Raw genomic sequence first — 14431 nt, 5'->3', positions numbered from 1 at the left:
ATAGCTGCCATGGCTGATGGCATGGCAGGTATATTGACATGGCATGAAATTTGATGAATTAAAGGTTGCTTTCATTGTACCCATGCCATGGATACTTTCCAAAAAATCTTTCAGCTTTCACAAAAAGGTATCTTACTGTGTCTTACTTCTCTGAAGTTCTTACTGCTTTGTCAAATTGCTGTCTACAGCAATTTTTAATTTTTCAATTTTCTCTTGTCCTTTCAAGTAAAAGATACAGATAGAAATCTATTTCCCCTATAAAAAGGTTGACTAATTTATAAATTACATGTAGCAATTCTTCAGTAGTTGATATTTGCACTTATTGGAAGCAATTCTATGTGAGGTCTCTTTCATACATAAATGAAATCCAGGCAAACAGAAGGGAAGTGATTTGCTGAAGGTCACTCACTGGACTTACAGCAGTGCTAAGCATGAATAACTAACTCCCTACAACACAAATCCAGTGCTCTTCTTTAGAAACTTTGCCTGTAATGAGTTCAACTTTCCAATTATTAACATGCTTTCTTTCCCTTAGTAGCTTGTTGATTGTCATATTGCTGTCATTGTAATAGCATTGTAATTACTTCAGCACAACTACGATTTCTTATGCAAGTGTTTGAAAAAAGTGATCTGACCTGAAGAATCATACTAGTATTTCTGCTACATGTCTCAGTCAAATCAGTTTCTTTGGCAATGCATCAAACCTGTGTCTCTAAGCAATTGAGCTCAAATTGAGGATCACACACTCCATGAAAAAGATAGAAAGATGTTTGTGTTCCCCACCTTATAGGTAACCGTCTTCCTATTGTAAAATGAGGACATACTTACAGCATGTCTTTTAAAAAGTGGAAAAGCTAAAATAAATACAGAATGTTTTAGCTTAGTAAGTTGCTGTTGTGAGAAGGTACTAAGTTACTTGAGAAAGCTATCTTGCTCTTCTGTAAGAAAGAATTGAAAGGAGGAAACAGGCACAATCAGTATGTTGCTGGTGATAATCTTCAGTATCTTGAATTTCTTTTCCCTCCACAGAAGCATTACTAAGTCAGTAGCTACTGAAATTTGGAAAACATTGAAAAGCTAAGTGGAATGCAATCAGCTGACGGTAGAACATAACATTGCACTAAGCTGACTGAACTTACTGAACTTGTGTGATTTGAACTCAATAATCAGAATCCAGTACAAAGCTGATTCCAAAACAATTCTCTTTCTTTAGACAACTGAGAGCATTTAATGGTTTCCATTTAGTCAGGCCTAATTGGGTTTTTGCATGATATACAGTACTTTTTGCTGTCACAGCTGCTGCAAATAGAACAGAATGTTCAAAACCAAGTAACAGACGGGTGCTAATCTGATTTCAGTGATCAGGCTAGCTTAGACTAAAAAAAAACCTTTTTAATGCTTGCCTTTCTTACCCTCCTTTGAAACTAACTCAAATGCCATTTATTTATTTATTTATTTTTCTGTTTGTCAGTTGGGAGTCTCTAAAATTGATTGCTGGAGGACTGTAGGTTTGAGGACACCAAAGTTGATTCTTTCTGGTATTTTTGGTTCACGCTGTGTACATACTGCCCCTGCTATACAAAGTAGACAGATACTTAATAGATGATAAGAAAATCCATGTTTCTATTAAAATTTTTACATTGATCATTTTAGATGGAATTACTTCTGATATTAAACTTCCTCCTCTGTTAATGTTTTTCTTTCTAGCCTTTCTTATATTACACTTGTTTCAGCTTGCTTGCCAACATTGATCTCAGACAGGCATTATCTAATCTTGTGTCCCAGTCTTTTCATTTTAAGGAGGAAAAATTAAACCAAAGTTGAATGTTCCTCTAAAAGCAGGTCTTTTTCTTTCTTTCTTATGATTTCTTTTGTCCCTACTCAATCTTCCTACTCTTCTGTAGTCTTGTCAGGTGGCTTTAAAATACCTGTTGCTTAGAAGTCCAGAAAAATCATACTTTCTATTTGTATGTTTTAAAATGGAAGATTTCCAGTAACAAAAGTAGGCCATAGGCTGGGACGATACCATCAGGTACAAAACTCTTGATTTTTCAATGAAGAAAGGGCCAAATAATAGTAGATGAAGATGAAATTGGGGGAAAACTTCATAAATATAACATATTAAAAGAAAATAGCAACAGCAGCAAAATCAAAGCAGAAAGCCAGAGGAAAGCTAGAGATAAATGTTTTCAAGTAGAGATATAAATATTTTAGGAGACTTTCCCTGCCACAGATGATTGACCATCCACTCAAACACAGCAGATGAAGTTGTCCATGAAGCACATGACAAAAGGCACATTCTCTACATTAATATTTCTGTTAAAGAAAGCCATTTTGTTTTGCAGGTACTGGTAGAAGCACCTTTCTTGTTTAAAAACTCTTCTTTTAAAGCATTTCTGGAAGCAGAATGGAAAGACAAAAACGTTTTTTATTATTTAAAAATTGTTATTGTGCTATGAACACTTTAGGTATTAAGTCTCTCATCAGCACATAAGGGGATTAATATGTGTAATTCCCATTAGTCTTAACAGGAGTAAATCCTTCTTCAGTGATGGAACAAAAGCTTATTGTATCTCTAAATTAATATAATTTTTTTTGTTTAGTTTTCAAATCTTATGTATCAACGTAAAATTAAGTATCAACATAAATGATAAATTGCAAGATGTTTTAACAAAATTCCTTGAGGCTTTTAATGATAAGAATTCAGCAGTAATATTGTTTGTTTTATGAATTGATGCATTTATTCATTATGACTTCTTCTCATTTCAAGAAACTGAGTAATTTGGATTCCAAGCCAAGCTTTTAATCTCATTTTGGATTGTATTGTGAATGGGGACTACTTGCTGCAGAGCTAATAGAGATTTTTCAGGGATTTTTGTTTAAATGACATTTTTAAATTTATCTTCTCTTTTTAGCTTGTAGACCAAATGACTTTCCTCACCAAGAAGCTATGCTGGATAGGTTTAGCCATAAATAGTAACATTGTACTTAAGACTTTATGTAATGGTTTAACAAAAACATTCAAAAGCACCTTTAAGTATTTTGACATGCGAAATCTATGAACTTTAGGTTTCCTCAGTGGCAGTGAAATTAGATTTATATTTATTACTCCTTGTGAAATTAGTATGAACCATTCATTGATGAGGAAGTCATTATTCACTGATGTCTGCCCTGCTGATATGGTGTGTGCTGAGCTGTGCATGTGATGTGAATAGGAAAGAGCTTTTTACAACAAAGACTTGCAGTGATGCCAGTGCTTTTCTCAAGGCAAAGGAGTTTTTCACAGACATTTTATAGTGGTGAAGTGGGGATAAACTTGTAAGCAAATTTGAACCTAAATGCGATACTGAGAATTCAGAGAATTCAAATCAGTCTTTTCCAGTGTGTGTGAAATCACAGCATGTGCCTGTGTGCTACTAGTTTTTGTTGAAGTTTGCAGCTGCTTGATAGTGATAGATGAAATTATTTTTATCTGATTCCCATAGGATGTGAAAATGGATGCTGAAATTTCTGATGTAGAAGTGGCTGCTCATTCTAGTTGGCGAACTCAAAACAGCTTTTTGTGCAGCTCACCGCTTTCAAGTTCAGGTTGTAAGTATTATAGCACAGAAAAAAAATGGTAACACATTTTTTTCTTCTAAAAATTTTTTTCCTGGATGAGTGAGATGCTGTTTTCAGAAGTGCTGGAACCATCTTAAGTATCCTACTGTGTTTTAGTTTTAGATGCTGGATGGATGTCTTTGCCTAGGAAGTACTTCATTACATCCCACTGACAGTTGTTTGAGTTTTTTTGGCTGGGACATTAAATATATTTTGTTTATCTATTGCAAAGAAAAGGGCTGCCATTGAATTCTGAATCTCTGCTTAACAAGTCATCCCTCTGTAAGCTGTGCAGACTCTCTGATTTTCTGAGGGACCACAGAGATATCCTCAAACATGGATTCTTTCCAAGATCTTTTATGTGTGCCAGTTAGTCCCATGCTTGTGTAGCATTTTCTCAGGGAAAGTTGAATTCACTAATTCTACTTCAATAGTGTTTTTAACTGTTTTTTCTCTACCCCCATGTGCATATACAACTTGTGTTCATGTGAAGTCATGGGATCTCTGATTCAGCTGAGAAATGCTCAATAAAACATAGGGCGTATTAGGTCTTGATTGGGTATGTAAGCACACCTTTGCATGAGTGTCAGAAGTAACTTAAAACCCAGGTTTTTAAGGGGGTTTTTAAGCATATCAGTACAAGGATATCAAAATACTTCTCTTCAGAAGGGTATCATCTTCCATTTATTTTCAGTATAGCCAGTTTGTGTACTGGGAACCTATTTAGAAAGTTGCATTCTCTTGAAGTCTATTTCAGGCTTCATTGCACTTTGAAATGTTGCATCTTTCTATGAGTGCTGTGGTATATTTCTGCTCACCAGTAAGTCTTGAGCTGATCTGATGAGGTTAAAGGTAATTGCTTTCTCTTCCTTTCAGAATCTATGGGCTGGAGTTAGTATCTTTTTGCAGAGCATATTGAATAAGAGTAGTGGGAATACAGCATAGGAGATAATACCTCTGTATCATCTGTACTGCAGAAACACTTTACCTTGACTCAGAGTTGATTTTTCTGTTTTCCCAAACCTCATCCCTGTCAAAGTCTTGCAAATCAAAGTACAGCTGAACTTGTTTTGGGTATAGAAAAGAAGTAACAGATGCCCCACAGAATATTCAGATAAATGGCCTCCACCAGTCCCTTCCTGTCCCAAGAACTCCAAAACTGGTCACTGCAAAAATTTACTGAAATTTAAAAATACAGCATAAGTGTTCCTAAACTATTTCAATATCTTTATACTGCTTAACCTGAATTAAACAAGCTAGAACTTTGTTGCTTTAAAACTTTTTAATAAATTTTAGGGAGTTCTAAGAGAAATAGGATCCATGTGATCTGAATACCAATCTGATGAAGCAGTTGTGCATGTTTATTCTCTGATTCAATTGTTTTTTACCAGCACTAACTACTAAGTTTTCTGGAAATAAAAAAATAAATTATTAACAAAAGACAGTGGTGATTCAATTCACTACTTAGTCCTTATGGCACTGAAACATGTGGATTACTCCACAGACTTTGGTTTTGGACTGATTGTCACTTTATGCTGAAACTGATTTCCACCAGTCAAATGTGTATTTTGAAGTTGTTGGTATAGTTCTTGAGGACAGTGAAAATTCTGCTGTGGTATGAGCATTAAGGAGATTTTTCAGTGACTGGCAAATGAAAAGTCAGCTACTTCACTCATGATAGTCACAAAAACATAATGACCTTTAAATTTCAGTAATGGTATTAATTAATTCTCATTTGAGATTTTGACAGTGAAGTATAATTTGACATCTTTGCTCCCAAACCTACTGTAGCTTTTAATAAATCTTCCTATACATGTCATCATCTATTTTCTGTGATTAATTGCCTCCTTCTTCAGAAACAGAAGGATGGAAATTTTTTTCCTTCATTTGCCTTTTGGAGTGGTTTGTAAGCCTTTGTGATTTATATTTCCCCATTCCATCTCTCTTCAACTCATGCAGCCTTACAGACTATAGATTCCATAACTAATACTAGAAACTTCCTTCCCAATGTGAGTTTCCTATGACTTGTGGAGAGTACCCAGAAGGAGAGCAGACTCATTGTTATAATTTAACTTATTTGTGAGGGAGATTGTGGGATTTAAGTTTAAAATTGGTTGACGAAAGAAGAACAAATAGCATGGGAAAATAAATAACGGAACAACAATCTATTTCCATACATATATATATATGTTGACCAAAAATTTGCCAATGTAGCAAGCAGTTAAAGGGAAAGTAATGAACATCAACATTGTGTTTTGTTTCTGGTATAATTTCTTCAGTTATAACAGCTTTTCCATTATAAACATATTTTAAAATATGTTGAGAGAATGTGCTTTTATTTCTGTACCGATTTTCTTAGAAATTAAGAAGTTGAAATGAGAAAGTAATTTATTCAAGGAAACATTCACTAGATGTGGTTTGCAGTCGATATTATTATCAGACCAGAATGGTTGGTCCAGCCAGTCACTAGTTGTTATCTAAAGAATAATCCTCAGGAACTGTTTTTACGGCCACTGTATTTTCCTGAAATTTTGAGTACAAAAGTCCCTTGGGTTACACATGCTTTGCATTAACTTTGTGCATTGAGTCCTGCCTTTCTCTTTGCACATTTCATCACTTTGAGGTTTTAACCTGGATGGTTTCCCAGAAACCATATGTCTTAGAGGTTTTCTATTGTTGTTGGGAATTTATGTTGCAGGGCTTCATAAGTTGTGATGGACAACACTCTTGTGTCAACATGGTATGTAGTAGGACTGATACCACAGCTGAATAAAACCAAGCTGTCCTGAATGTAGGCTTTATTGTCAGAACAATTAACTTCTGCACTGTATTGGTGGTGCCTGTATTTATCCCTCTATGTATACTTTTTCATAAATTCTTAAGACTATTTTTATTGGCATTTATAAATAATGTAATGTACTTACAAGTAAAAAGACATTGCAATGTGACTATGCTGTGGGCACCCTTCTAGAACAAAACCTAGGGCTGCTTAAGCATAAGAACTTGGAATGACTGGAAACTTGACATCATCACTTAGAAAAATGCAAATTGAATTAGTTAAGCAATGAACTTTATGATTTTTTGCCTTACTTTGAATACTGTCCACAGGAGGTACCATTGACATTACATACAGCAGCAGAGCTTTGAACCAATTCTGAAAACTTTATGGTGAATACTTAGAACTCACTGTTATACCAGTGTCCCGAACAGTGATTTCATTCTTCTGAAAGTGAAAACATCTCACCCCTCCTAACCAAACTGTGAAGTCTTGCTCCTTGTTAAATAACTTTTGGTTATGTATTGCTACAATTTTACTGGATTGTTAGAAATTGCACTCTGGATATTCAGCAGGATTACTTTTCTTCCATGCTTGAGCTTTAAAGAAGGCCATTAGAAGAAGGGTATATATAAGCTGCTAGCCACTTTCCTTCCCTTAATTTCTGCCTTTTGCTAAATGTTTGGGTATTTGATTTTTTTTTCCTTCAGCTTTTTATGCTAAGATGTTTTGTCAATTCATATTGTTTGGATTTTGATGCAATATAATATTTTTAAAAATAAGCACCATATGTGTGCCCTGCTGTGAAGGTATATACACAGTATGACATTTTCTGAGCACCTCTTCAGTGTCACTTGGTGACTTAAGTCCATTCTGTTGGTAAAGATATTCCTTCACAAATTTTTGAGAGGTTTTTCTTATTTAAATAAAAATTCTGGAAAAATAAATGGAAAATATTTCTTAGTGTAAGAATCAAAGTTTTTTAAATGGCGTCTACATTTCTTGTGTATAAGAAAGCTCATGGCTATGCCTGTATTATAGAGTATTAAAATAGATTTCTCTAGAAAACAAAATATTATATTCTCAGTTATGAATATTGAACATATTACTTGCTGAATAAATTCTAATATCATATAATGAAATACATGTTTTAAATAAAAACTAATGGCCAGTCAACCAAATCCAAGAATCATAGGTTTGAAAAGGCCTCTAAGATCATTGAGTCTAACTGATGTAATGTATGATTCTGAAAATGCTTAATCACCTTTTTTGTGTGACTTTTTCTAGCACTTACGAAAGGGATGGTTCCTTTGGATACAAGTGGCACCAAGGAAGATGATACTAATGTTGCTGTTAGTGAAAAGAAGCTGCAAGCAGAAGGGGGAAAGCAGTAGAATATTTTATGAAACCACACCAGTTTTCTCTGTGGTAAATTCCATTCCACTTTTTTTTTGGTTTTGAACTGTAGTAATTCCATCTGCTGTAGGAGTTATGCACCCTTAATGATTCAACAATTGCCAAACACTCAAATGAAAGAGCACCAAGACTAATTCTAATGAACTCTTTTGATAATTTAGGTGACTTGCACACCAAAGGCTTTCTGAGATTTTGCTATTCTCTTGTATTTGTTTCTGCAGTCCTCTTAGACTATATTTATTGTATTCCTGAAATACTGTGAAGTGAAATACCTGTGACATTAGTCTTTGCTATGAGCTTATTTACCCCTATACAGGAATTGTTCTGACACTTGTTTTTTAATTATGTTTAATAACATTATTAATAATGAAAAAAAATTCAGAAATTGCCTATTACTATGATAGAGAATAATTATACAGTGTTGTACAGACGCATTTGTGTTTTAGGTCCCTCAGTTTGAAAAAATCATTTCAAAAAGAAGTGATAAAACAAATTTTTCTCAAAGCAATTAAAAATTGACAGCTTGGTTTTGGGTTCAGCATATATGTATTATAAGTTGTCTAGAATTATTCTTTTGGCCAGAACACTTTTATTAGATGGCCTCAATTAGGCACTTTAAAGAATCTGAATCTCACCCATCTGTATCAGGAGTGTTGAATGGCACTTCTTTGTGGCTGTGAAAATTTTAAAAGCAATGTTTAATGATGATTTATTTATTCTCTTTTGTTCTCTATTACAGAAGATGTGTTATATTGATTGTAAAATACTATGGAAATAGAATATTGCTCATTTGTATTTGTTCAGATATCACTATTCTAAACAAATTAGACACAATTTTACATTACAGTGGTCTCAAAGAGCAAATCAAAGAATTTTCTGTGTAAGAATTCTGCTGTCTAAAGAAATGCAAGTGTTTCTGATGGTTCTACTTTCATTTTCCTCTCAGCTGCTTCTGGCTGGATCACTGCTAGTGTGCCTTAAAAGATTTGCCAAAGCTACCAGGATACTGTAGCAACATTAACACCACTCAAACAATTTTGTTTTGCAGACTTCTGTCATATTTAGGAAGTCTATTTCTTCTCTGAAACACTGTTATTTTTTAGCACTGTAGGTGTCTCAGGTATAATTCATAGGCCACGATGTGCCATCACAAAAGGGGACTCTTATATTTTTTTTCCAATACTCTGATGAAGTGTTCTGTAGTCCCAGTGGGTGCTCTGGACTGTGCGCTTCTTGACAATCACCTTGTGTTCGTCCTGTTTCAAACAGAACAACATGCTGGGAACATCAAAATCAGACACAGAAATGAAAAAAAGATTGAGTTTATTCTCTGTTCATTTTCCATGAACTTAAATTGCTTAAAACTAAAAAAAAAAAAAATCTGACATGGTTAAAAGTTTTCTTTACCTTTTGTGGTGTATTATGCTGTGCATGGTAGTGCTGGCATTGGCTTTTTGCAAACTTCTGGCATATCTCCTCATTCAGAGGGTCAAGAAAACAAAACAGGCACATCCATCTGTTCTGATCTCAATGGCCATGACAGGAAGAAGAAAAAAAATCAACAAATAAACTTCTCTCTACAAAGAGTGTGGATGTCATGAAACAGTGTTTAGCTCAAGCCACGGCTACTGTAAACTAAACTTACTTTAAGTGGATCCAACATTTGGAATTTATTTTTTTTATTAGATCAGAGCAGAGGTGAAAATATGGCATTTAAAATACTTTAACTGGTTTGGTCTGCTGAAACTTAAAAAATTGCAAAACAAAATGTTAGCAGTTTGCAGACTTTATGGTACCTACAAATTAGGGCCAAAACATAGAATGATCACTTTAAAATATATTATTAAGCAATAAATCATGTTCTCAAAACACCTTATGTGGTAGTGAGGTCTGGTGCATGGATTGCTGATGGATAAATGTATACCCTAACTGTTTTACCAAAGTTTAAATGATTTTGTGACATGCAAGTAGGTAAATAAAGGGGCCTTTGAGAGTCTTAGCTGAGAAGTAAGACCAGAAATATAATGTCCTCTCTTTTTCCTAAGAAATTTGTAAAAATCGTACCATTTTATGTATTTATACTTTTTTTCCTGACTTGTCACTTAGAAATCTGAAGTATGTGTTCTTAAAACAGGATCACTACAGATTTGTATTGTTAGAAAACTAAGGACAAGCAGTCTTATCTCCCTCACTATTACATCAAGTATTGAATCGACTTCTGTACTACATAGGACAGAAATTACTACTGGGTGAACAATTTTGGCTTTAAAACTTTAGGTATGTTCAGTGCTTAGTATATTTGCCTTTGCCCATGTGACTGGGTTTTCATCAGTTTTATATCCTTTTATAAAATTTTCTAAAAGGAGTGGAAGAACAGAAGAGACGTCAAACCATGCACACACACACACGCAAAAAATTCTTACTGAGTAGACTTAGGGACTCCAAAGCCAGGAAATTCTTAAGTTTACTCTCTTGGCATGGCAGTCTAGATAGCATGTAATATTTGTCTCTCTTCCTCCTTTGATAGAGCTTCATATTACAAAGTGAATTTTGTTTCCTCTTTACTGAAGGCTAAAGTTCCGTTCATGACATTACGTGAAACTGTCCCTTTGTGGTTTAAGAAATAATATTTTTTCCATATTAGTCTGAAATAATATTCTTCTGCACAATTTCAGTTTTTAAAGTAGAAAAGCAGAAATTTTTAAATACAACCTTTTGTATATTTCACATCTTTAAAATTGCTGTCCCTTCTGGTAGCCAGATGTTTTTGTACTTTAACCCTTTAATGACCTATTACTCAATTCATACCCAAAACAGTCGTTTTCAATAATCAAAAATGTGGTATTGTACACACAAAAATGATGTTTGTTCTGTTTAGCATTTGGTAAATCAGGATATTTTTTATGTATGTACTAAGTACATACAGATTTTATAAGCTACTATCAGGCACTCTTTTTTTTTTAATGCTGCAGTGAAATACAGTGCTTCAGTACTGTGCTTTCAAATGTATTGGCCCTCTATTTTAGCATCAAATAGCTGTCACATGAATAAGCTAGAAATTTTATGCCCTTCAGTTCCTAATGTTTTATAGCAGACTTGAGAGTACTTAATTACTTTTGAGACTATATTTACTAAACAGACAAAATAATTTATTTTTATTGTGTAATTATGTCATCCTAAGAAGAAATGTCAAAAGAAAAATAAAAAATAAAATTTTACGGTGCAAAACAAAGCAATTTCTTACATTTACTTCCCAAATTTTTGATGGAAACTGGTCTTCAGTGATGGTGAAAATACTCCTTGGATATTCAAAGCTCAGCCACATTTTTACTGACTATTACAGCAAAGTAAATAAAGAAAATACTTGAAAACCCCATACAACAAAGAAACTACAATTCTCAAATCCATTTCTCAGCTAAGGAATCTACAGTTCATCTGTGGCTTGCAAGGCATAGTCTTTGCACTGGATAGCACTGAGTGGTTTTTCATGAATGAAAATGCCAGTATTACTCTGAAAGGAGATCAGTAGGTATTTTTGTTACACTGATTATAATTTTTATGGCTTAATATGAGAAGGCTGCAACTTGGAGGCATTCTCATATCTATAACATGCAGGAAAACTTTTTCATAAATTTTTGTGGCGCTGTTTGTTACAGTAGAATTTTACAGTGTCCATGTTAAACTCCTTGTGTCTGCAGTGTGTTAGTAACAAATTTATCTGTCTAAGCCCTTGTCACCCCACAGAGGTAATTGATACTGCAGTTAATGTGAGTTGCAGGTCAATAGCTGATGACACAGCCTTCTCAAAAATGGATGTGCTGGAGGACATCATACAAAGTCCTGTGATTTTGATGTAATTGTAGAATTTAGAAGCAGTTGTAGAGGAAAACTTAACAGTGGAAGGGATGGAAAGCAGTTCATGATTAAATTAAAATTTAAGAACACTTTTAATCTTGTTGCCTTAGCTTAAAAACTGTCTTATAGCTAGTATTTACATCTGAATGAAAGTGATCCCTAAACCAAATTCCATGGTGGATAGTTTTTTTTTTCATGCTTAAGGACTTTCTACTCTAGCACAACTCTACTCTTTACTGTAAGCATGTCTGGGCTGCTGTGAATATGAACTTATTTGCTTTTCTCTGTAAATAACTAAATTAGATTTTAAATCTGAACAATATTTCTGTGCTCTGTACAAGAGTACAACACAGCAGAATCCAATAACCAAGTCATTCAAAAATCTGCAATGCTTCTGGGAATGTTGATGGCAAAAATGAAGGACATTGCGGTGGTTAAAATCCAGCAACATCCAACTTTTATCATTTGTGCTAACAACAATAGCTCTCCTGTTTCTAAAGCTGAAGTTGCACTTCTGTAATTTTTCTGTCTGAAATAGTGAGATTTTATTTTCTTTTCCCCTAACAATGACAAAATCTGTAGTGTGAGAATATGCAGTGAACATATTTTTAAATTTCTAGTATTTTTATTTGGGAATCTACGAGGTGCTGTTTGGAACTAACACAGTTGTTAACATGTTTTTGTTAAATTATTACATTTAAAAACACAAACTCCATAGAGATACCTCTTTTAGGATAATTTTGCTGTCTGGTTTTAGGGACATGGCTCCTTGATAGGTGTTTTATGGGTGTAAGTACAACAATTGTTCTTGAGTAGTTTATTTTCTTGTCTCTTCAGACCAGAGTTGTTTTGATGTTAGACTGCTTTTCTTATCTGCCATCTAAAGTGCACTAGTGTGTCAGAAGACATACCATAATTTCTTCACCTACCCACTGTCAATAATTTTGGTAGTTTATGTTGCCATGGAATTACATTAGTATTGATGGCAGTTGTTTCTTATAAGCTCTTTTCATATGAACTCTGACACTCTTGTTTGTTTACTAAAATAAAAGCTACATAGTAAATGGACTAACATCAGGTCACATACTGTCTAATTTTAAAGATTATTCTACAGGCCAAAGTAAATATCTCTTACTACATTCATCTAGATTTTCTGATTGCCAGCATTGATTCTACTATCAGTTTGTAGAAGGAAATAGTAAAGGATAGACTTTGCCACAATACCCCTGAAATATTATTGATTTGAGGCAAAAAAAAGAGACTACAACAAATTTAGGACATCTGTCTAAGTGCTTATTCTAGAACCTAAAATACTCATATTAAAAAGTGTATTTCTTCAGTGTGTTAATATCAAATCACCTTCCTTATAAACAGTTGCTGACACCTAAAATATTTTTGAAAAGTGCTACTGAAATTTGCTAAATGTGATCAAAAGGATTTCTGTATCACTCACTCTGTTAAACAAGCATGGAACTGGGAAATTTATGTTTCTGGCATGAGGCTCTTCACAGAAACCACCAGTGGTACAGTTTTGTATTTAATGTGGAAAATGATGAGGATGAGCTGTGTTTTGCTGGTGGCCAAGAGAACAGTTTGCATCTGTGGCTTTTTGGTGTAGGGAGCTCAGTGCGTGCACCATTTCTATTGAGGCTCTCCCTGGCTTCTGCAGCACTGACAGCCCCATTTCACTCAAACAGCTGCAACCATGAAGACATCATGGAGCTGGCAGAACTTTTGTTACATGTTTTGACTAACAGAGTGTCAACAAGTCCATCAGAAACCTTGGAGTTTGTTTTGTCTTCACTGGAGCAGTCTCCAGTGCAGTCATAGAGCTGGAAGATGCAGAAACCTTTGTTTAGTGTGAGCTACCATCAGCAGGGAGGCTTGCTGGCCATGGAATGTGAATGCATTAGTATATTGTCCATTGATCAATTAGAGGTCTACAAATTAACAAAAAAACTAATCTAAAAGGTTTTTAAAAGTGAGACAAATCATTCTTATATGGTAGTTAAAAAAATCTCTGCAAATATGAAAAAATGAAGTACCAAAGTCAAGAAACACTTCATTTTTCCAGAATGCGAGTAATTGCTTAATTTCAGTGGAGTGACAGACTGAAATGAAGCTCCTGAATATGTTAATCAGCAGACATCAACCCACTTCATATCATCTCTTAACATGTGAGACTTGCTGACTTTGATTTAGACTTAACTATGTTCCATACTTAGGGTAAGTCTCTTATGTGTGCTGTGCACTGAGTAGCAAAGTGGAAATAATTCCACTGGATGCAGGTGATACGCTACAGAAGGAATACTGGCTCTTGCAGTGTATTTTAACAAATAGCTCAAATGTTCACATTTCTGCTGTGGTATTACATTACCAGAAGAAAGCAACAAATAGAAAAATACTTGAATTGTAGGTGAGGGTGTCAATACAATAACAGTGTATTACTGAGGTTTTGAAGGTGTATCACTTTTAAGGCTGACATTTCTATCTGTGCTTATTAGCAAATGTTGATATTCTGTTTTAATTTTTTTTCCCTTGGGGTGTATGAGAAGAAAATATGTTATTTGGTTTTGATTTCTGGAACATGTTTTGCCATCTCATGCTGTCAATTTCTATTTAATTTGGTGTTAGCTAAAAAATTTTACCATCTAATTCTGATACTTCATTACAAGCACTCCTAATTAAGTTAGTTAATACATGAGTCACTTTCCTCCAGATCTTTTGTTTTCATTTCATTTGAATGAAATACAGTGGTTTTTTGCAGTTAGTGTCCTAAAACTG

General features: G+C 34.3%; 1 protein-coding gene across 1 annotated transcript in view; it reads left to right on the top strand.

The window, feature by feature from the left end:
• CEP128 (centrosomal protein 128) overlaps positions 1 to 10968 on the top strand; it is a 99494-nt gene extending 88526 nt beyond the window's left edge. Inside the window, 2 exon segments of the mRNA XM_059475383.1 lie at positions 3486 to 3591; positions 7664 to 10968. Coding sequence (XP_059331366.1) covers positions 3486 to 3591; positions 7664 to 7770 — 213 coding nt within the window. The 3' untranslated portion in view covers positions 7771 to 10968.
• Positions 10969 to 14431: the final 3463 nt, after the last annotated feature.

Source organism: Ammospiza nelsoni, chromosome 6 (assembly GCF_027579445.1).
Source record: "Ammospiza nelsoni isolate bAmmNel1 chromosome 6, bAmmNel1.pri, whole genome shotgun sequence".
Classification (NCBI taxonomy): Eukaryota; Metazoa; Chordata; class Aves; order Passeriformes; family Passerellidae; genus Ammospiza; species Ammospiza nelsoni.
The sequence above is the reverse complement of the archived record's forward strand: the minus strand, read 5'-3'. Positions and strand labels throughout refer to the sequence as shown.